Source organism: Meriones unguiculatus, chromosome 2, assembly GCF_030254825.1.
Source record: "Meriones unguiculatus strain TT.TT164.6M chromosome 2, Bangor_MerUng_6.1, whole genome shotgun sequence".
NCBI classification, from domain to species: domain Eukaryota; kingdom Metazoa; phylum Chordata; class Mammalia; order Rodentia; family Muridae; genus Meriones; species Meriones unguiculatus.
In genome coordinates this window covers 26174848-26198360 of record NC_083350.1, presented here as the reverse complement: position 1 = coordinate 26198360, position 23513 = coordinate 26174848, and the positions used below count along the sequence as shown (strand labels likewise).

The window sequence follows — 23513 nt, the reverse complement described above, 5'->3', positions numbered from 1 at the left end:
AAAATAGGAAGAATCTGTCGAAGACCAAGAGGTTTCTGTTGTTGTTACAAATACTCCATATCATTAATTTATGTGGAGGAACTATGTTTTTTCTTCACGATTTCAGTCTATGGAGGCTTCGCCCCTTGCTTTTCAGCTTATGAGGGAAGCTGTAGAAACATGGTTGGAACAAAGCGGCTCATCCCACGGTGGCCAGAGATGGAAAGGTGGAAGATGAGCTGGGGTCCTTTTATACCGGTCAAGGATACAAAAGGCCTGCCATGAATTATTTTACTTCCACCACGCCTCACGAAGATTCCACCGGTTCTAACAGGACTAAAGGTTGGAGAACAAACCTTCCACGAGTGTCCTTTTAGGAGATACTTATTCGCCGTCTCAGTGGCTGAGCTGGATGTAAGAAAAGATCTTACAGATGAAAAACCGAGAGAATATGTAGACATTGCAGGAGTCCACGATCTCATGCTGAAACTACCATTGATTAGCGGCAGAGCTGCTGGATCCAGTCTGTCTCCTCTGTCAGACCATTGCGTGGGGGCTCCTCACCATCAATTTGGAATAAGTATTATTTGACAGAAATCAAGGATTCCAATCTGTTTTCATGACTGACAGTAACTAGAACTAGTAATCGTAAGCTCTCACACGTAGTGTATCCAGTACTGGAAAGTGGAGGTAGGAAGAAACACAGCGAGACCCTGCCTTATAAAATGAAAGAAGAAAATCCTAAAAGATGATGAACAAACACTATTTAGAGACAGAGCGCAGAGATACTGTAATAAAATGCAAGGCCAAATAGGCAAAGGGGATCTACAGCATTTTCACGGAGTGAAGAAGCCGGGCTCCCGCGAAGGAGTGACCATGACCAGTCAAGACCAGTACCCAATATACATTAGTTGCTCCTTAAATATTTGTAGAGAGAGGAAACCAACGCATGATAGAAAGCACTCCTGTAAATACTCGGCTTCACCTGAGTTAAAGCTTCAACAGAGCTTCGCATCACTGCGCTTGCAGGAGGCCTGCCTCTCACAGCCCCGCCCCCTTATTTCACCGGTTTCCGGGGCAGCTTTGCGGAAGAATTTTGAGCTCTTCGCTTCCCGTAGGCATCTTTCCCGGCTTCCTCCGCGGCGTTCCCACGCCGACGCTCCCGGAGTTTTGCGGTGCTCTGGGTGTCCTCACTCTTTGCCTCAGCAAGCGAGCGAGGCCATGGCAGCCCAGAAGATAAACGAGGGCCTGGAGCATCTGGCCAAGGCAGAGAAGTAGTACGTGGAGTCGCCGCGGGCTGGTGACCCTCGCCTCTCGGCCGTGCGCGCGGGCGTACCTGGAGGGAGGGCCGTGAGCTGTGCGGGCCCCGGGCGGTGCCGTCTGGGTCATCCCCCTGCTGTTGGTGCGGGCCTGTGCCTGGGCATTCGCTGCAGATGCCCTGTCACATCCACATCTACCCGGCATCCGGTCCCCAGGACAGGCGGCAGCTCTGCTGGTCCTAGAGTAGTCAGGGGCTCAGGGGTAGACACGTCTCCTCTTGATGACAGCTAGGAGAGATCCCATGGATGGAATCGTCCGGCGGAGATCCGCAGCTAGGACAGACACCCGGATGCCGTGCGGGGTTGTAGACTAATTCTGCAAAGTCTCACCCTCGGATATCCTATTCCCTGGAGGGGCAAGGTCTAAGCTTTCTTAGTCCTGTGGGTGTTCTGCCACCATCTGGTTCCGGGCGCAGTAGGCACCAAGCTGCGCTGAAAAGTGCAAATTCTCCTTAATCCTTTGACACCAACATGGCCCTTTCTCCGATTTTTGTGAATTACAACATACATATTAGCGATCAGCGACCGAAAGAAATGTCTTAGCACGCTGTTAGGTGAATCATATACTAAGATCTTAGCAGCTTTCCAAATAGAAGGCCCCAGTTTACCAAAGAGGAACCAAGGCGGCAGGAAACTTCCTGGAGACCTGTCCAAGGCTGCTCAGCTGTTATGGGAACTTCAGAACGAGACTGATCGTCCGAGTGAAGGGAACTAATAGCCAGGATTCGTATCCTTTCTGTAATAGCTTTGACAGGTCCTTAAGGTAGCTGTGTGTGGAGCTGAGGCTTGGCAACTAGGCGTCTCTGCTGGGAGAAGAATTGTGGGAGAGGCCTTCTGTCAAGATGGACATGCTTGTGGCTGGGGATGTGTTGGATTCAGGTCTGAAGGGTGTTTGAAGTTGCTCTAGGTAGAAGAGCCAGTGGCTGGCAGGAGAAATGGGCCAGAAGTATAGGAGAGACAATTGGATTCTTCTCTTTTTTTCTGATGGTGATATCTCTCATTATCACTTTCTTATGTGTTAGGAAAGTTGTCAAGGTCCTTAACAGGTTCCCCATCAAAGTGACATCCATAGGGTCTTCGTTCGTACTAACTAATGGTGCTCAACCTCCTGCAGTTAAAAAAGAAAAATCTCTCCAGCATCTTGATTGAGTATATCTTGTTTTGTATGAGATGTTTGTAATCACACTAATATAGGGCATAGTGGGTGTTGTGGTGAAGGGGCAAAGAGTTGGAACTTTGTTTTGCTACACATTTTCCCAGTTTTATGGATTAGACATTTCATGTAATTGGAGGATTTTATTTTCCTGAGGTGAAATTCTTCAGAAACTTGAAAATCCACTTACACATTTAAATTTGGTTACAGTATATATGTGTATGTTAGACATTAAGCATACTAAATACATTTTACAGGGGAAAGTAACTTCAGAGTTAGACCCTGGGTAGTTGATACATGTGTCATGGAATTAAGTGTGTACCTCTAACCGTCCTCCACCCCCGCTTCTAGCTAAGTAGCCCCTGGATTGATCTGAAGTTAGCAGTATTGTGTGTAAGCAGGCTTTCACTAATTGAGTTGAAATTTATAATGTAAGACAGCATTCAGCATTTTTTTTTTATGTACACACAAGTTTGATACCTACTGAATTAGCATGAACTGTGGGTTTGTAATTGTTTTTTAAAATAGAAACAAAATGCTGCGGAAAGGGCAAGCATGATAAACAATACTGACTATCTTTTGCTCTGGCTTCTAAGCCAGCACCAGTTCTGGAAGACCGTTTCTCTTTGTTGTCCTAACCCATTACTTCTCTTTCTCCATCCTGTTCAGTGGTGACTGACTATCAGCCTTTGATTTGCCCCCTTTGTTTTTTCTCTGAATGCTGTTCTCGTAGTCTCTGCTGTCTCCTCAGGGGTTGCTCTCTGTGACCCATGCATAGCAGATGTTCATGGCTCTGTAGTTGTACGCTCTCTGGCAGCCTCTCAGCTGCAAAGGAAGGTGTACTTCCAGGGTCCTAAGCTTGCTGGCTTGTTAAAACCCAGAGAATTTCCGGTTTTGTTGATCTGGGATGGAATCATTGTACATTCTAGCAAATTCCCATTTGCTAGTTGCTGCTGTCTGGGGACCGGGTGTGTACTGTTTGGATGGTATGTAGACATTTGAGACGAAGGAAAGCTACATTTGTGTTGGAGCAGGAATGGAGGAAGTAAGGGTACATTTATTGTGAAAAAGTCTAGGTAGAGTTGAGCACCTGTGCCTGATGCTGTCTTTTTAATAAGAAATGTCTTTCTTTCTTTTTTTCTTTTTCTAGCCTGAAGACTGGTTTTTTAAAATGGAAGCCGGACTATGACAGTGCTGCTTCTGAATATGGAAAAGCAGGTATTTGTGACTGGAGTCCTGTTGTTGTTGTGTGTTATTAACTTCATCTTACAACTTTGGCTTAGCATAATGATTTCAGTGCTTCCGGCCAGACTTCACCAGTTAAGACAGAAAAGCAGAGCAGAACAACTGCACAGGCCTTTGCATGCCCCCAGACTTACCCTTTTCACGTGGGGTCAGTGCTGAGTCTGACCCCATCCGTGCTCTTGCCAGCAGACGTGGGTGATGTCGGCAGTCCAGCTGTTAGCACATTCGTGGGTATCCATACGTGTTGCTTGTTTCTGTCTTGGACTTTCTGCTGTTGAATCCAAGTTTTCTTTAAATTAATTTTTAAAACTAGTGTCATTTGAAGGAGATCTGCAAATCATGTGTTTTCCACAGTTAATAAGCATTAAGCTTTGAGCTTTTTGAGATACACTATTAAATGTTCATGAAGGGTTACAAGCTAGGCACATTTTAGTCAATTCACCTTATATAAGTATAAAATATGCAACAAAGGGAATTTGTTAAAAGTTTAATGTTTCATTGAACATTTTGGGTATGAAGTAATAAAACAAACTTTTGAAGCTGGTGAGGTGGCTCAAAGTGAACAAGCTTGCTGCCAGGCCTGATGACTTGAGTTGGGTACCCAGATCAGTGTTCTACAGCTTGTCTCTGACTTCCCTGTGCATGCACAATAAAAACTTGAAACACCACAGATTTGACATTCCTCAAACATGTGTTTATCTGTGACTATGTTAGTGAGGCTGGTTTTGAGGTCAACTAGAGCAAGCACTTTTCACCAAATTTTAGTTTCAGTTTATCTCCAAAGAAAATAAACCTTGACACTGCCATTATTATACAGAGAGGGTTAATTTCCTCTTCAGAAGTAGCCTGTATTTAAATATTGAGTAAGCTTTGTTTCTTATATTATGCAAATTGTATTTAAATATAATTTTGTTTAAAATTAAGCTTTATGTGGATTTTAGGGGTTACCTTCTACAGTATGTTTTAAAGTCAAAGTTACATTTTTCAAGTTCCCTCTATGAATGAAATTTAACAGGTTTGCTTTATGCCTCCAGCACCATGTGCTACTTCCAGAAATAAATACTCAGAATCAAGTCTCCTATTATTAAAGTGCCCTTTGTTTATTTCCCTTAAGAGTATTTGCAGAATATAGCCATGTGATAGAATTTTTAAAATATGATTAGGGATAAGCAGGGATAGGAATAGTTTCAATATTTTGGTTGTTTTCAACACTTGCTTAAAGAGTCTTTTAGAGTGTGTTTTTAAGGAATAATAGTTGAGAACACTTTTTCAAGAAGAGAGGCTGAGGCAGGAGGATCCGCTCAAGTCAGAGGTCAGTTTATGCCGTGTTGAGTTCCCAGCCAGTGGGTGTTCCATGTGTGGAGGAGACCTCAGAAGACAAAACAAACAAAAGACAAGAGTCTTCTTAAATCAGTGTGCTTCTTACTTTTCCATAGTGCACCTCTGGTGAATTTTCCAAAATTTTAATATTGTCTTTCAGGGCCGTTCTCGTGAGCACCTCCATGTGAAACGGCCTTCAGTGAGGGTTAGCTCTCTGAGCAGTATAGACGGCTAAGGAAAAAAGCTGTGTTTCAGAAATGACTGAGTGCTTAATGAGGGTGCCTGAAGGGAAGATGGATTGCATAACTAATGTGTCAGTTGGTCTTCAGTTTGTCAGTAATGCAGTGAACAGGACAGAAGGAGAAAAGCTGCAGAGTGAGGTGCTGTCTGTGGTGACTAGAGACACCCCATCCCCGCCCCCCTCTGCTCAGGAGCATTTGGGAATGGTGCTGGAAGGAGCTCTGAGCGTTCAGTGGAAGCAGCACCAATGTTTTGCTAAAAAAACAACAGCTAAAAGTTTAACAGGCTTCTAAAAGTGTACTTAGAAAGATTGTGACTTGGCTTTTGGTAAAAGTAATATTTCACACTTTTATGAAACCTCCTATTTGAAATCAGTGTATTTTGTAATATTTCACATACAATGCTGATTTGGGTAATGATTCGTTTTAGGGCTGTTAATGATGGAACTAGAAAGCCTATTTTTTTTTTTTCTTTTTCTGTTTCAGCTGTTGCTTTTAAAAATGCCAAACAATTTGAGCAAGCAAAAGATGCCTGCCTACGGGAAGCTGTTGCCCATGAAAATAACAGGGCGTATCTTTTTTTTAGCTTTAAAAAAAAATGGAACAACTAAATTTTGATGACAGCTTTTTCCTGTTAGAAATTTAGTGTTTGAAGAAAAGCGCTTTGCAGTTAGAATAGGATGAACAGTTGTAAGGTTTAAAGCCCATGGGATATTCAGTGAGTGGCCCTGAGCGCATGTTGGCGCAGGCAGCCATGCGAGCCTGTTATTTTCTCCTGCTCCTGGCCTTGTTGACAGGGATTCAACTTGAGATGAAGTGAGGGAGGTCTCCAGACATGTGCTGAAGAGAGGGTGAAAGTGCAGCTTCTGAAAATGCATCAGCTGCTTCAGAAAGAAATTACATTAGTCTTTCTTGGCATTTGACGTTTTCTAAGCATTCTAGAAAGAAATGTTCTTGCTGTATTTTAAAGGCTGTCATTTATTAATGTCCATTTTATGTCATGTGCAAATCAGTCTTGACACTCTTGCTGTTCATCCTGTTGATGTACAGCAGCTAAAAGGCTGCACAGTGTTTTGTCAATGTTTAGGTCCTAGAATCCATCAGCAGCACTGGGGTGTCACTCCTTTACTTGTAGGATTTGTCCCTTGAAACCAGATGGACCAGTGACTTAGTTAACTGCCTTTGGAAAGTAGATCTCTGGAGATCATTGATTTCTTCTTTTTTTTCCTTAATGTTGACATCGTTATATCCATTCAGTCTTTTTCATGCTGCCAAGTAAGTAATATTTTCACACTTTTTATGTGTTTGCAGATGTTTTGAAAGTTGGTGTGTTGCTCTATGCTGAGAACTTTTGATCAAGCTATGCATTTTTAAAAACTCATTTTATATTAATTAAAATAGCTATTTTCATTTGCTTTAATCATCAGCTGAACGTTAAAGGCCACATGTTTCCTAATTATAAGATTTTTAAATTAAATTCTTCATAATATTTTGCCTGTGAAGACACGGGTGACTTGGAAATCATTTTTCTTTCTTTTTTGGTGGTTGTTAAGTTCCTGTAGAAGACACGTCTCCTTTTTGAGAGCATATTGGTTTGCTTTAAAACTTAGATTTCAGTTTATCATTTAATTAACTTTTGGAGACTGTCTTAATTTTGTGAAGAAAAGTCAATTCAGTTTTTGGTGCCTTTAAGTATCATTGCCCTAAAAAGTAAATAAATAAAATAAAAAGCGTGAAACTACAGTGTGGCCGTGCACCTGGTGTGACACGCTGTGCTTGCGGTCCCTTCTGTTGGTCACTTCCATATCTACCATCTTTACCAGAAGGTTTTTCCCTCTTACTTCACTGAGGTCTCATCAGAGAAATTGTATTCTCTTTGCAGAGCTTATGAGCAAGCTGGCATGATGCTGAAGGTTAGTAATACTGTATCAAAACAGCTGCGGAGGTAAAGGGAATAAGCAAGCTGTCAAGGTAGAGTTCATGTTGCAGTTGACAAGTTTCTTCGCAGTGTAAATCAAGAGGGGCTGGGGTTGTGGGAGTGAAGTGAGAGCTACGTTAAGACGCTCTGCCCAGGGCAGCAGTAATTGGACCCAGGTGAGCATCCTATGGCAGTTAAAATAGAGTATTGAAAGTGTATTGTAGGGAGCTGGGAAGAGCAAGGCTTTGAGCACTGCAGCCAGGACAGAGGGTACTGCTGAAGAGAGCTGCATGAGGGTTCCCTCCACTGAGAACTGGGGGGCATCTGGGTGTAGTAAAAATTCACAATGATATATTTGTTGTTTGTTTAAATTCCTTGTGGATTGTGGAAAGGAAAATTAGCTTTCTAACTTTTTTGATTTTATGAATGTCAGGCTTGAGTCCAGAGAGTTGCAAACTAGCTTTTGGTGCTTTACCTCATTCCTTTTGAGTGGAGTAATGGAATATTTTGACTGATATGCCACATTTATGCTTCTTGAGAGCAGGTTAGGGGTTACTTTTCTGTTGTAGTGAGATGGGTGCTGTGTGTGTGTGTGTGTGTGTGTGCGCGCGCATGTGTGTGCGTGTGTGTGCGTGTGTGCGCGTGTGCGTGTGTCTACATATACACATACGTATGGTTGCTGTGGAAGTCAAAGCTCAGCCTGGACTTTCATCAGGGGTCATCCACCTTGTTTTTGAGACAGAGTCACTGGCCTGATGCTTGCTGATTAGGCTAGACTGACCAGTAGTTTCTGGTATGTGCCTGCCTCACCTCTCTGGAGCTGAGCGTAAAACATAAATATTCTGAGCTTTTAGTTGACTTTTCCATCTAACTCGCAGATGGCCCCTGCTGTCTGCCTCTATGTATGCCCTGTTCTTTTCCCTCCCCACTGCCATATTAAAGGTGTGCTGTCTGTTTAGTAAGCAGGTAGGTGAGTTACAGGAAGAAGCAGTTTGGTTAGCTTTATACCGTCTGCTCTCTCAAATGCCTTTTTGTGGATACTGTTCCAAGTCCTTGGATTCTTTGATTGGACTTTGGTTTTCTTGTTTTGTTTCATTTCCTTTTGTTATTTTAAAACTTTTTTTTTCTGCTAAGGTTTGGGGCTATTTGATCTCGTGTGACTGAACATAACAACTTTATGTAGTGTCTTTCAGTCTTAGGCCTCATCTCCATAGCTAAATAACTTTTTGAATGCTGTTTTGGCATTGGTAGGAGTGAGGCTGGCAGTTCATTAGACGTAACCTAACAAATTCTCAGCGTGGTGAGGAACTGGCTTTTGGATTTAAGAGCAGGCCCTGAAAGGCCACTGTGGACCTTACGGGGAGATACAGGAAGTTAGTTTCCTGTAAGTGAAAGTCCCTGCACCTTCACAGCCAGCTCTGCAGTGATTCCCTTTTCACTTCTTTCATTAAAATATCTTTAGTTTTTGACTTGGAAAATCTAGGACCCCAAGATCCTAAGACACACATAGTGCTAGTGAGACACAAAATTGATTCTGTTGATTATAATCAGCCAAGAAGAGAGCCCCAAGGTTCTCTTAACTCAGCGCCTCAGAGAGTAAGCGAAGTGAGGGAGACAGCCAGATGTCCAAGGAGTAGAACAGGCTAAGGAGAGAGGTGTGGCTAGCTTTAGGTCACATACCCTCTTTAGACACAGCTGCTGCTTGGTCTTGGCTTGTTATTGCAATATGGGACTGAAGCCTGTTGTTAACTGTGGTCATTTTAAGGAAGCCATGAAACAGCTTTTGTTTCTAAAGCATGCGATTTAGAAACACTGCTAGATTTTTTTTGTTAAATTAGACTTACAATTACAGTATAACTATGTGAAACCGTTTCAGTATGTTTGTTGCCATTTAATATTTTTGACAGTATTATAAAAAGTGAGATAAGCTGAAGTGTGGTGCTTCATGACTAAGAACCCCAGTGCTTGGGAGGCTAAGCCAGGAGGCTTGCACTGAGTGTGAGGCTGCGTAGCAAGTTCCAAGTGATCCTGGACTAATGCAAGACCCTGTCTAAAAATAATACTATATGTGGGTAAAATCATTGAATTTCCAGTTGTTAGAACTCCATTTCTTAAGTTGAGACATTTTCTGCCCTGCGCTGCTTGCTTTTCCTGAAGGAGATGCAGAAACTGCCTGAAGCTGTCCAGTTGATTGAGAAAGCCAGCATGATGTATCTGGAGAACGGCACCCCTGATACAGCAGCCATGGCCTTGGAGCGAGCTGGAAAGTGAGTAGACGTGGCTGTTGTGGCTGCACTGGCTTTGCGGAAGACTCCTTTTTTTGTCTGGTAAAGTCCTTTGAGAAGCAAATTTCTTAACTTTCATACAAGTTGTATTCTCTGTCTAATTCAGGCTCATAGAAAATGTAGATCCAGAGAAGGCTGTGCAGTTGTATCAGCAGACAGCGAATGTGTTTGAAGTAAGTGAGAAGTTTACTTGTTTACTTGTTTCTTCATTACTCAGAAAAGTGCAGTGGATGCTTTTTAAGGTTTTCCTGTGTTCACAGCCCCACTCTATTTCCTTTTTCTTCTAGAGCAATGATTCTTAACCTGTGGGTTGTGACCCCTTTGGGGGCCTAGCAACCCTTTCCCAGGAGTCCCCTGAGTTCATCAGAAGACACAGATAATTACATTGCAGTTACTAACAGCAAAAGTACAGTTAGGAAGTAGCAATGAAAATAGTGCTGTGGTTGGGGGTCACCACAACATGAGCTGTTTTCAGGGCCCGCAGCATTAGGAAGGTTGAGAACCTCCACTCTAGAAATTAGTGAATGGCTAGCAGCTTTGGGGCTTCCGTCCATGGCCATTGCTTTATGCAGTTATTATTGAATGGTAAGAGTTCCACATTAACTATGCTGACAACCCCTTTTCTCTGATCCCTCCAGAATGAGGAACGCCTCCGGCAGGCAGTTGAACTACTAGGAAAGGCCTCCAGACTGCTAGTACGAGGACGAAGGTATGGCTTCCAGAACTGTATGCCTATGGAACCATGTGTATTTGAATCTCCATTTGGACTTACAGCATATTGGATATAGCATATTTGATAGAGCATATTTCTCTACACCTGGACAACCAGTGGAAGAAATGATCATCTTCTTAAGAGTAGGCTCATGGACTTAAAACCTGCTTTTCTATCACATAATGCCAAAATGTACTGCGCTTTTTTTGTTGCCTGACAGTAGTTCAGTGGCATGAAAGAGGAGTTATCATGACCTGTCATTGCACAACTTTTGTTTCTCTCTTGGAATAAGTGACAATGTATTTTGCTCATTTTTCTCTCAACTACTAGAACCGGTCCACCCCCTTAACCACCTAACTTTGAAAGCAAACCAATACAAAAACAAAGAAGCCAAAGACCAATTAGACCTCCCCTTACCCTCCCCCCCAAAAATAAAAAGCCAAGACAAAACATACCTGCTCCTGAGCATGGACGCCCTGGAATGTAGCTGATACACCCAGTGACGCACTAGTAAAGAGAACCGATTCTTGCTGTGCCAATGGCTATCTGTTGCAAATAGGGATAGGAACCGATCTGCTTAGCCCTCTCAGTGCTGGGCCCCTGTCTGGCTTGAGCCTGTGTAGATCTGATGTATGTTGCCACAGTCTCTGTGGGCTCATGCTATTAACACTTTCCTTGGAGTCTTTTACATGCAGCCATCTTATTTGACCAGGACCAGTGTGTACTTTTGATTTTTTTTTTTTGTCAAAAATCAAGTGTGCATAGATGTGTAGACTTATATCTGGGTCTTCAATTTGATTCCATTAGCCATCATGTCTGTTTTTATTACAATAGACCTATAGTACAATTTGAGCTTGTGATCCCTCCAGCAGTACTTTTATAATGCAGGATTGTTTTAACTGTCCTGTGCCATGGACCAGCCCAGTCGGATTGCCTGCATCCGTGGGGAACAAGGCTCTGGACAGGAAGACGTGGTTTCGGCAGTGAATTGACAGACAGAGACACCTTGATGGTTTTGGCTCTGCTGCACTTTACTGAAATCAAGCTAGTATTTTTATAATGATTTCACAAAAAGGCACCTTAAAGTTGGCATACTTCCCAGAACATTTAGACTTTTACCAAGAATACAAAGTTTACATTTTAACATAGGGGAGTGCCCACAAGAAATCTTGGCCTGAAAACTTTTGATCAAAGCAGACAAAGGGAAAGAAACCTCAAAATGCAGTTTCATTATTGCTAACCAATGAAGAGGAAAGTTAGGAGCTAAGTCAGATGCCTGCCAAAATCTTTCTCTGTATCAAAATCTAATTACACCTTTGTTAACCATCCTCCCATATGTCCTGCTAAAGATTTACGATCTTCCCTAGGAACAAGGCACTGAAGGGAAGGGGAACTCCTGCCAGCTGTACTTCTCATGCTATTTTTCCTTCAGAAGGAGCCCATTATATTTTTACTATTCTTATAATGCCTATTGATACTGAATCTGATTTATTACTTTTCTTAAGCTTATTCTTTTTACATTTTATTTTTATTAAAGCCTTTAATAATTTACTAATAATAAATTTCCTTGTAAAATTAGTTGTGCTATTTCAGGAGTCACAGAGAAAAATCAAAAACTCATTAATCCAGCCCCACAACCGCAACCGAAAAAGCATAGAGACCCTAGACTGCGTCTTTTTGACTTAGGTGGTCGGGAAGACCTGCCAGTGGCCTCCAGGGACCGAATTTCCAAAGAAAGCATGTCTCCCACCCTGTAGCACAATCTATTGATATGCTACACTGGCGATGCTGGAGTGGGTGTGGCAGTCCTGTTTTGGCTTGTTTGTTTTGTGTGTGTGTGTGTGTGTGTGTGTGTGTGTGTGTTTTCATGTGAAGTTAAAGATGGTTCTTTCAATTTCTGTGAAGAATCATGTTAGAATTTTGATGGGGTTTCATTGAATCTATAGATTGCTTTTGGTAGGATGGCTGTTTTCATAAAATGAATCTTATTGATACATGAGCACAGGGCATGAGCTTTCTCTCTTCTGGTGTCTTTTTCAGTTTCTTCCTTCAATATTTAATGTTTTTATTATACAGGTTTTTCATTTGTTCGGTTACAGTTCCTTCAAGGTATTTGTGTGTGTGTGTGTGTGTGTGTGTGTTGTGAGAGGTACTGTTTCCCTTATTTCTTGCCCAGTATATTTGTCATTTGTATATGACAAATAGGATTTGTATATAGGATAGCTACTGAGTTTTGTTTGCTAGAAAGTAGTTATCTGCTGTCAAAGAGTTCTAGTTGAGTTTTTAGGGTCTCATATATTCATATATAATCATATCATTTGCAAATTAACATACCTTCATTTCTTCCTTTCCTATTTGTATCCCTTGATCTTCTTTGTTGTCTTATTGCTCTAGCTAAGACAGCAAGAACCACATTGAATTGGTATGGAGAGATTGGACAACCTTGTTTTGTTCCTGAATTTAGTGGAATGCTTTGAGTTGCTATAAATTATCTTTATTATGTTGAGGTATGTTCCTTGTCTCCCCACTCTCTGCAGAACTTTTATCATGAAAAGATATTGGATTTTGTTGAAGGCCTTTTCTTCCTCTAATGAGGTGGTCATACAGTTTTTGTCTTACTGAGTTTAAATAAACTCAGGGTGGATTACATTAACAGATTTATTTGTGTTGAGTCATTCCTGCATCTCTGGGATGAAGCCAACTTGATCACGGTGGATAATCTTTTTTCGGATTTCTGTCTTGACCCAATTTTCATTCAGTAGAGAGATGTTCCATTCCCATAAGATTATATGCTTTCCTCTATTTCTATTGTTATTGATGTCCAACTTTAGTCCGTGGTGGTGGTCAGATAGACAGGGTGTTGTTTCAGATTTGCTGTGTGTCCTGGTATGTGGTCAGTTTTGGAGAAAGTTCCATGAACTGCTGAAAAGAAAGAACATTTTTTTTTTAGAGTTTGGGTGTGATGTTCTGTAGATGCTCAGTCCATTTGATTTATGCTGTTATTTAGCTACAGCGTTTCTCTGTTTGGTTTTTGTGTGGATGACCTGTCTGTTGGCGAGAGCTGGGTATTGAAGTCTCGCACTATCACTGTGGGAGGGTCAATGTGTGACTTTTAGCTATAGTGTTATTTCTTTTCTGAGCTTGCCTGCCATGTGTTTGTTGTAAAAATGTTTAGAATTATAATATCCTCTTAGATTTTTTCTTTCATCAGTATGTAGTGTCTTTTCCTACCTCTTCTCTTCTGAAGGTTAATGTTGGTTTGAAGATATTAAAATGGCTGCACCTGCTTGATTCTTTGGTCTATGCGCTTGGAATAACCCATCCTTTTACCCTAAGGTGACATCTGTTCTTGATGGAGTGTAAGGTCTGTTTCTTGGATGCAGCAGCAAGATGAATCTTGATTCTTTAATCCAGTCTGTTAGGTTGTGTCTTCTTATGGAGGAATTAAGAACATTTAGATTGAGACGTATTAATGAGCAGTGTTTATTGGTTTCTGTTATTTTGTTATTTTGGTGCCCCCCACCCTTTGTGTGTTTTGACTGTTGATGCACTGGGATTATTTATTCCTGTGTCCTTTTGGGTGCACCTCACCTCTTTAGGCTGAAGTTTTCTTTCTAGTGTCTTCTGTAGAGCTGGATTATAGATAGAAATTTCTTAAATTTTGTCTTACCATGGAATTTGTTCTCCTTTCATCAGTTATGACTGATGATTTTGCTGACATCTCTCAGAGCTTGTAGAACACCTGTTGAGGTCATTTTGGCTTTCAGAGTCTGTTGATAACATCTGACTTTTTTAAACGTATCACATATGTTTCCCTTCATATGTGACTTGACCTTTTTCCATGCAGCTTTTAATCACATTTTTGTTCTGTACGTTTAGTGTTTTAATTATGTGTCGTGGGGAATTTCATTTTTGATCCTTGTCTTTTGGTGTTCTGTGTGCTTTATGAACTTTGATGGGCACCTTCTTCTTTAGGTTAGGGAAATTTTCTTATATGATTTTGTTAAAAATATTTTCTGTGGTTTTGACCTGAATTTTTCTTCTTCTTTCATCTTTATTATTTGTAGGTTTGGTCTTTTCATAGTGTCCCAGATTTCCTAGATGTTTTGTGTCTGACTATTTTAAGATTTGATATTTTCTTTGACTGGGGTTTCCCTTGCTTTTACCTTGTCTTCAAGACTTTTCTGTATCTTGTAATCTGTTGGTGAGGCTGACCTCTTAAGTTTGTTTGCCACCCTAAGTTTTTAATTTCTAGTCTTGTTTTAGTTTGGGTTTTCTTTAGTAATTCCATTTCTTTGTTTAATTGTACTTTTATATCTTGAAATGTTTTCATTATTTCATTGAAGTTTTATTAAGGCATTTATTCACACCATTTCATAAGATCTTTGAACAGATTTATGATTGTTATTTTGAAATTCTTGTCTTATGCATCAGCGAAATTGTTTTTTCTCAGGGCCTATTACAATAGGGTTGCTGGCTTCTGGAGGAGGCATAATTTCTTGGCTGTTCTTGTTTTTCTTGTTTGTATTTTTGTGCTGAGACTGGAGTTAAGATGTTAAAAGTGTTTTGGGTTTTTGGAAGGTAGTTGGCAAAGAGAGGGTTAGTGATCTTTTTTTTTTTTTTTTTTTTTTTTTTTTTTTTTTTTGGTTGCTGTTATCCCCACCCTGGATCCCAGCTAGATATGGTAACTGTAATGTCACTGGTAGAGAGTGTTTCTGAGGTTTGACAGGTGTTAGAAGAGAATGGAGATGGGCTAGAAGCAGAGTCTGAGGAACTGTGGTAAAGTGCTAGGTGTTGCCACTGGAGGCCCCTGGCAGAGAGTGTATCTGCAGTTTAGCAGGTGATGCAGATGAGTGGACATGGGTGAAAGGAAGGCTGTATTTATCTTTTAAAACACAGGATTAAGGCACAAATAGTTGGAGACAGAAAAGCTGGACTCCCACCAAACTTTTTCTTAGTTTTTACTTTACCTTAACTTATGCCTGGTAAATAAATTCGGTTATTGATAAATTCTATTTACCACATTCTCATTTAGTAATGTTTAATATTTTTAAAAGAAATTTTTCATTTAATTAAAATATAATTACATCATTTCCCTACTACCTCTCCTTTCTCCATCCACTTCCACAGTGTCCCTGATCCGGCTCAAATTCATGGCCTCTTTTTCTTTAATTATTATTGTTTTACACACTCACGCATGCACACATGGGGAAATAAATACCACCTGCTGAATTTAGTGTTCCTTGTTTGCATCTGTTTTTAGAGCTGAGCACCGGGATTGGATAAGCGTGTAGGGGGCTCATCTTGAGGAGGACCGGTTCTTCCTCTCACAGCAGACTTCAGTTGTCTATAGCTCATCATCTAGGAGTAGAGCTCTTTGAGGTTTCCCCATGCACATAAGCTTGTCAACCTTGTCATAGTTCAAGCAGACACCCCCCGCCCTTAAAGCTCAAGCCCAATATTATTAGGTTTTAAAAGAAAAAGACCCAGGGCAAGCAACCTTTAAGTCTCAGCAGCAGCCAGCCTAGAGGTGAGAAGGCGAAGAGCCTTGCCACAATCATGGCAGGAGGAGGGGCTTTAAGAAAGCCCAATGCATTGGGAACCTGGGTTCTGGCCACAGACAGGAAGAAGGGAAAGGGAAAGTCACACTACATAACTACTTGCAGGGACTTCTTCGGATCTGGGGATTCTGGGAAAAAGAAGTACAGCATCTTATTAAAGGAGTAATCACCCCACTTGTCCATTTATCATGGCTTAAAGGAGACATGTATCTTAGTTTAAACTTGCCCGTAGCTCTGCAGTAATAGTAAAAGCCTTTACTGTATTTTTTTCAGGAAGTAGACTGAATCAGTCACCCCCTTTCTGAGGGTGAAATTGGATTTCCTTCATGAAAACTACATATTCTAAAATACATTTAAAATATGTTCAGAGATGTAGTATGAATCAATATAAGTTTACCATTCTTGCTTAAACATACTATTTTGTTTGTAAGATGTGAAAAGCTTCCAATAGTGAGATTTCCATAGTCTGGTTCCTATGCTTACAGAATGTTCTGTAGTTTTATTCTCTACAACAAGATCTGTGCTAAGCTTGTGTTCATAGTTATGAGAGATGTTCCCGCTTGGAGGTCTCCTTTCATTAATTTTCTGCTTGTATAGCAGATTAACCCAGCCTCAGCTTCTTAAGGCAGCACTCACGTCATCTCACAGATTCTGTGGCCAGATCTCTCTACTCATGGTTTCAGCAGGCTGAAGTCTACAGAAGGGCTGGCTTAACCAACTAGGACCCACCGAACAGAGGTGGAGCCTGAGAGGGTGAGACACGTGGCAGAGTAACAGAGCAATCAGGGCACTTGGAAGTTTGTTCATGTGGAAGGAAGGAAGCCCGGGTGATGCAGCTGAGGATTTGCTGACAAATTTTACAGAGCCATTGGCCGAGGTGGTTAGAAACTCGTAAAGGTGGTTTTTACCAAATGAAAAACGGCTTTGCCCCAGCCCTCCATTTCTTTTGCATTGTTGTGATTCCTCGGAGGGGAGTCCAGCATTTGAGAGATGGGCCTGATGAGCAGAGCCGGTGGCAGCGCTGTTGTGGGCAGTTGGAAATCCTGTCCTCTTTAATCTGTGATAAGGCTAGCACACCGATGGCCTCTGCTGTGGGTTTCACACCTGCCCTGTTGACCTTTCTTTCTTTTCTCTTTAGGTTTGATGAGGCTGCACTGTCTATTCAGAAAGAAAAAAATATTTATAAAGAAATTGAGAACTATCCAACTTGTTATAAGGTATTCTTTGAAAATGTCTAGTTTGGCTTTACTTTAGATAGTATTTAAGCTATGATTTGATATTTGTCTGCTTTTATAAAATAGTAATGTATGCTCTTATTTCTGACCATGACAGACCTTCCTCCCTCCCTTCCTCTTTCCTTCTTCCTCCCTCCCTCCCTCCTTCCTTCCTTTCTTTATTTCCTTCTTTTTTTTTTTTTTTTTTTGGCGGGGGAGGGTCTAGGACCCCAAGCCCTTAGAATGTTCCCCACAGTGGGCAGGTCTTCCTATTGTAGCCTCATTAGGATAGTCCCTCAAGCATGGGTAGTCTCTGGAAACTGCTGCAAAGCCTGTCTTCTGTGTAATTCTGAATCCCCTCAAGTAGACAGTCAGTATTTACCGTCACAACTAGGACTCAGTGTTACTGAAGATGGATCAGTGAGAGAATATACAAGGGTGATTTAAGTGCGTTGTATAGGCGGGCATGTAGCCTATGTCTGTAATCCTAGTTCTGCTAAGGGCAGAGGATTATGAGTTGAAGGCTAGCCTGGGCTGCATGTTTAGGCCCTGTCTCTAGCATTGAACAACATCACTGAAAAGAAGTAAAGTACAAGACAAAAACACCACTAACAAAATAAAATGCTTTATGAAGACTGTAGTCCCAGTAAGGTGTTATCTGTGGTGTCCTTGATCTTCTAAGAGAAGCAGTGTCATTGTCCCTGTTATCCAGAGTTTTCTGTAGAGTCTTTTCCCTAGGATCTAAACATTCTAAGCTATAACTGTAGTGTTAAAGCTCTTCTCTGTTTTTATTCCCTTCTCAACATTAATTGAATATACATATTTGAAAGAAATTATGTAAACTTGCACTGCATTCTCAGCCTTTGAGGTAAAAGGTTGTCCTCAGGCCAGCAATGTCAGTGTCAGCTGGGTCTGGTTAGAGCATGTTGGTTCAGGACTGCTCCACCTTGAGTCTTCCCAAGCCCCTGTGTGCTCTGCGCACCATTTGTATCAGACATGGTCCTCTAGCGTGTTTCCTCCCCGCCATCCTGTGGCCGTCACTGTAGAACTATGTGTGTTTCTCTTATATGAGCTAGTGCCCTGAAAGTTAAATTCCATTTGTTTTCAATACTCCAAGAAGGTGACTGAAAATAGGTATCATTTACATCACAGCCTTCCTTCTGTCTCGTTTCAGAAAACAATTGCTCAGGTCTTAGTTCATCTACATAGAAATGATTATGTGGCTGCAGAGAGGTGTGTCAGGGAGAGCTACAGGTAAGGTTTGACTGTTTTTGCTGACTAGTGTTGACTTTCCTTTTGATTGAATTCCCATCACTACTTAGACAAATATTGATTTTAGCCATGAAACTCTTTTACAGATCTTCTAAGAGATAAGACGACTGTTGCAGGGGTTTTGTTCTGTGTTGGATCTTACTTTTTTCTTGTAATGTTGGGGATAGACCCCAAACTTGTATGTGCTTAGCACACACGGACTGTGGGGCTCCAGCTCCAGCTCCCACTCAGTCTTTACCACTCAGCTGTCACAGACCAGGCTTACAAGCTGTCTCTGAGGGGTCTCTGAATGATTGGAGTACTTAGTTATCTTTGCCTTTTAAATGACAAGAAAAAAGAATTACTGAATGATAAGTTGCTAATCAGATTGAGGCATTTTCTGTGGGGTCATGAATGAGTATTGGTAATTGGTCATACAGTGTCTTGTACACTGTACGGTTCCTAGTGGCATCCTTGGTCTCCACCCACTGGTTGCCAGTAGCACCCCAGCAGCTGTAACAAGCAGAATGGCTGTAGATCTTCTCTGGGGACATTTATCCGTGGTGAAGGAGCTTTACGGAGGCACTGAATTGTGGTTTGTGCCTTCACAGTATACCAGGGTTTAATGGCAGTGAAGACTGTGCTGCGCTTGAGCAGCTCCTAGAGGGCTATGACCAGCAAGACCAAGATCAAGTGTCAGAGGTCTGCAACTCACCTCTCTTCAAGTACATGGACAATGATGTAAGTGGGCCTTTGGGGTTAGCTTTCTTCCTCTTGAAGTGATTTTCTCCCTGTGAGTTTGTAACTTTTCTACCTCTATACCTATATTTCCACATCAAACTATCCTCACAAAGTTCGTTTGAACTTTCCCACGTTTAAGAAATGTGAGTTTCTACCATATGTTTTCATGACCACTTACTTGCTTCCTAGCTGTGTGGTCACATGCATATTATAAATTCAGCCTCATCCCTCACCTCCTTTGTCTTCTGCCCTCTGTGTTTCATAGTTTATCTATTTGCTGTAATGCTCCCTACCTGTAAGAGGCTCATTGTGTAAAGGTTTTATAATTCTAAAGACCCGTGGGCATCTCATGTATGAGACAGGTTATTAATTAATCATTTTCAAGCCTTATCTGTAAAGTGGAAGGGCTAAATTTGTCTCCTGGACTATTGTGAAGAACCCTCTGGTCTTCCTGTGGGAAAAGCATCACACTTGAGCAGGCTGCAGTGTGAACCATTCTTTCTCCTTTTCCTTCTGTGTAATTATCTGATCACATAATTTTAGAGTCCTGTCATACTGTCAAAGTAACTTAAGACCTTGAATTTTCTTGCAGAGGTAGAGTTTTTTTTCTTACACATACTTTCTTTTTTCGTTTTTGAGACAAGGTCTCGCTGCTGCATTGTGCTGCCTGTCCTTGAACTTAGTCTTCCTGCCTTAGCCTCCCGGGTGCCAGGAGTGCAAATGTGCAGCACTCTCCCAAGTTTCTTAGATGCTTTTGAAGGTGTGTGTGTGTGTGTGTGTGTGTGTGTGTGTGTGTGTGTGTATGTAATGTATATATGGTGTCTTTCTCAGCACTGTCCACCTTGTTGGGGACAGGTTCTGAACCTGAAGCTCACTGATGTGGGTAGCTGGCTGGCTAGCAAGCCCCAGGGATCCTCCTGTCTCTGCCTTCCCATGCTGAGAGTATAGGCTCTTGTCACTACCTTTGTGTTTTAAGTGGGTGCGGGGCATGGGGTTTGGGTCTCTTGGGTTATATAGTAGACACTTTACCAACTTAGCCATCTCTCCAACTCCATGCCAAGCTTTTTAAATGTGAATTCTGGAGACCAAACCTGGGTCATTGATGCTTGGAAAATAAGGCCTTTACTAATTGAGTCCTCCCAGCTCCAAAATTTGTAATTTTTAATGAGAGTATAGTTTACTCTCTCATTTACTCAGTAGGTTTTCCTTCATAACCACAAGAAGTATTGCTAATTGAGTGTGTCCATGTTATTGCCAGTTCCCAAGTTAAGTGCATAATCCATCCACAACTGTCAACAGGTTACATCATGATCTGATGCCAGGGCATTTCTCTGATGAGGATGGATGATTAGGTTCTAGTCTTTCAAAACTGTTATTTATTACTCTTTGCATGCATGAAATGGGTGTGGGCACAGGAGCCAGAGCATACATGTGGATGTCAGGACAACGTTGTGGAGTTGCTTTTCCTTTCATCCTTATATGGGTTCTGAGTATTAACTTCAGGCTGTCAAGCTACTGTGCAAATACTTTTGTCCACTGAGCCATCTTGCTGGCCTTATGCACATGCACTTCTCTCTCTAAAAGATGTTTTTATTTTTGTGTATATGAGTGTTTACCTGCATGCATGTACACCACATGGAAGTCAGAAGAGAGTGTGGAATCTGGAACTAGAGTTACAGGTGGTTGTGAGTCACTATATGGGTTTGAAAACCAAATTTAGGTCCTCTGCAAGGGCAGCAAGTTCTTCTAACCGCTAAGCCATCTCCCTCATCCCCATCCTCTTTATAGCTAACTGATGTTAAGATATTGTGTATCAGGATTCTAGTTTTCCAGCTTTCCTGACATGTTTTGTTGTTGACAGTATGCTAAGCTGGGCCTAAGCTTGGTAGTTCCAGGAGGAGGAATCAAGAAGAAATCACCAGCAACACCCCAGGCCAAGCCTGATGGTGCTGCCAGCACAGCTGCCGAGGAGGAGGAAGATGAGTACTCGGGAGGCCTGTGCTAGTACTGCCTACAGAAACGAGCAGACGGGAAATCCTGACAAGCCATTTTCATGGATTGAGGACTCAGCTGTGGGTGTCTCTGCTTCACCCAGATTCTGGTGTTGGGTGTTAATATATATGAAGTTTTAGTTTACTGTCTCCCCAAGTCAGCCATTGTGTCTACTGCCTGGGAAGCATTTTTCCTTTCTGTTGTAAGCAGAAAGTACACTGTCATATTTTAATAATTGATCTTAAAATGTATAGGCCAAATTCCAGACAAATTGTATCATAAGCAAGGCAGGAAATAGGCATACTTACTCTTTTCTCTTGGGTTCTTATAATTTATTTTTAGATAATTTTCATTGCATTTTATTTAGTGTCACTTCTAAAAGTAATGATTTTTTTGGTAGAAATAATAATTTCAAAACTGGTCTGGTTCTTTCCACCATTTTCCTATGTTGTCACATGGTGCCCATGTATGTTCTGCCTAAGGTCTCAAGAGAGCATCAACAATGCCTTGAGATGAGGCATCAGCAGGTCCTCAGCAGGTGTACTCCAGTGTCTGACTGTGGGATGATGTGTGGTCACCCCTTAAAGTGGTGATGTGATCCCTGATGGTCACAGAGCTGGGAACATGGTTGTCACCCTCACAGGCTGTGTAAACGAGCGTCAAGTATCAGCTCCAGATTTGATGTGCTACTTAAAGACCTAGAAATGGCACAATCCTCCTTTCCAGTCTTGTCAGATTGCTTGCATTGTACCAGTAGCCTCAGCTGGCATCATGGATCGTGAAAAAGCAGGACAAAAGCACAGGAGGGAAAATTCTGGGCTTCTTTTTCTAGGGATATAAAACATGAATAAATAAGATGCTTCAGTGGAGGGAGGGCATGTCACACGTTGAAGAGGACATTTCTCCACCTTCATATTAGTTACACTCAAATTATTGAGTCTTTTCAGAGACTAGGTTGGGACAAAAGCTTTATAATATTTAGCTCAGTAGTTCTTACATGTGACTACAAAATGTGGAAGGTAACATTAAAGTGATGCTGTAAATGTCTTCAGCCCTCGCTGACATATTGGCTTTTTTTTTTTTTTTTTTTAACAACAAGAGATTTGATTGTGTTCAAACCTATTTGGCTCTTGACCAAAATGGGACTAATTAGGACCATGTACAAGTCCAGGATGACAGGTAATGTTCCTGCCAATCTAGTATGCATGCATTTCTTACCACCAAAGTAATTTTGATTTGGACTTCATAACTTAACATGAGTTGTGCTGTATATTACAAAAAAGTAAAAAGTGAGCTAGAATGAACAAAAATGGCTTTGCATGACATACATTTAGGACTGGGTTGCCAGTCTTTCCACACCTCATAGACCCGCCTTGGTTATTTCCTAAAAGGTAGTGTTGAAGCATTCCTCTTTTCCCGTGTTGCTTAGACCCATCTCATAATTTGTGAACTAAAAGGTTGCAGGGAGCAGTAGTGTGGGTAGGCAGTGGTGCTGGCCGGAATATTCTTGTCACCACGCCTCACTGCTGACTCTTTGTACTTTAACTTATATGAATAAAGTATGCCTAGTTTTTCTGGATTTCCAGAATCTAGGAAAAGCATCATTATGGTACTTGTCCCAGTGTTGTGGGAGGGCATAACTCTGCCAGGTGTACCTGAGTGGGTGGATGACCCTGCACAGTCCCTGTGAGGTTGCAAGTCTGATGTGCAAGTTTTAGGCTTTCCCCTGAGTTACCTGCATAGTTCTTCACGTCACCAGCTCCTCTTCTTTAACTGCACTGAAATTATGAATAAAGCTGCATTTAGAATTTGTATTTAAAAAGTAATTTGGTATTTTAAAGATGGCATCAATGTTGCATTTTCCTTTAGATTCAGCCAGAAACATTGGTGCTTATTTGAGAGTTTATTTAGCAGACTTGGCAGTGCGCAAACACTACTAGATGTTTTATGGCCCAGGTTATTGAATAAAGCCTTGAGGGGGATCAGTCTTACTTAGAACCACAATAAACAAAACAGCAACGAGTAGTGCGTTGTGGCGCAGTGCTGTGCTTGGTTTTAAACAGCAGAGGTGTTCAGGCGCTGGCACACCCACCCCACCTACATGAGGACCCAGCCTGCAGGCTTTAGAGCTCACTTTTGTGTCAGGGTTATTCTGTGTGGTATCTCAGAAGGAGCATTTGTTCCATGAGTACATATTTTATTTTTCTACTTGCATTAAGTCTTCGTTCCTGTGAGCTTAGTCAGAAGTGGAAAACTTAGTGTTTACAACAAGCAGAATTGTTTCCCAGAACTCTTGCACCCTCCCTACAAAAGTGAAAGTGCATGATCTACTCCGAGTCATCTAGTGTTTAGTGCTGTTATATACTAAGTGAAGTCAGTCAACAGAACACATCTAATATATTGAATTTGTAAATATGCAGAATGCGGTATTTGTGTATGGAATCTGTGCATTATCATATTTTTCCAGCTTTTTGGTGAGTAAAATATTAATATGTTGTTAATGGAAATTAGATGATTATATCTGAAGGAAGACAATTATGAAAATAAAACCCTAGATTATCTGAATGTAGTTTTATTTACTTGT

At 41.4% G+C, this 23513-nt stretch overlaps 1 protein-coding gene across 4 annotated transcripts; it reads left to right on the top strand.

The window, feature by feature from the left end:
* Positions 1 to 1098: 1098 nt before the first annotated feature.
* On the top strand, positions 1099 to 23494 carry Napg (NSF attachment protein gamma). 4 transcript variants are annotated; one of them, XM_021649245.2, is made up of 12 exons: positions 1099 to 1256; positions 3602 to 3669; positions 5742 to 5826; positions 6513 to 6530; positions 7138 to 7168; positions 9331 to 9440; positions 9565 to 9631; positions 10097 to 10167; positions 16870 to 16948; positions 18120 to 18199; positions 18808 to 18937; positions 20799 to 23494. In XM_021649245.2, exons 1-12 carry the CDS (start codon positions 1201 to 1203, stop codon positions 20940 to 20942), a joined length of 939 nt encoding a protein of 312 aa, XP_021504920.1. In that variant the 5' UTR covers positions 1099 to 1200; the 3' UTR covers positions 20943 to 23494. The 4 variants fall into 4 exon arrangements, with proteins under 4 accessions (XP_021504920.1, XP_060233167.1, XP_060233166.1 ...); XM_060377183.1 differs by having other exon boundaries at positions 1143 to 1299; XM_060377184.1 differs by lacking the exons at positions 5742 to 5826; positions 6513 to 6530 and having other exon boundaries at positions 1141 to 1299.
* Positions 23495 to 23513: the final 19 nt, after the last annotated feature.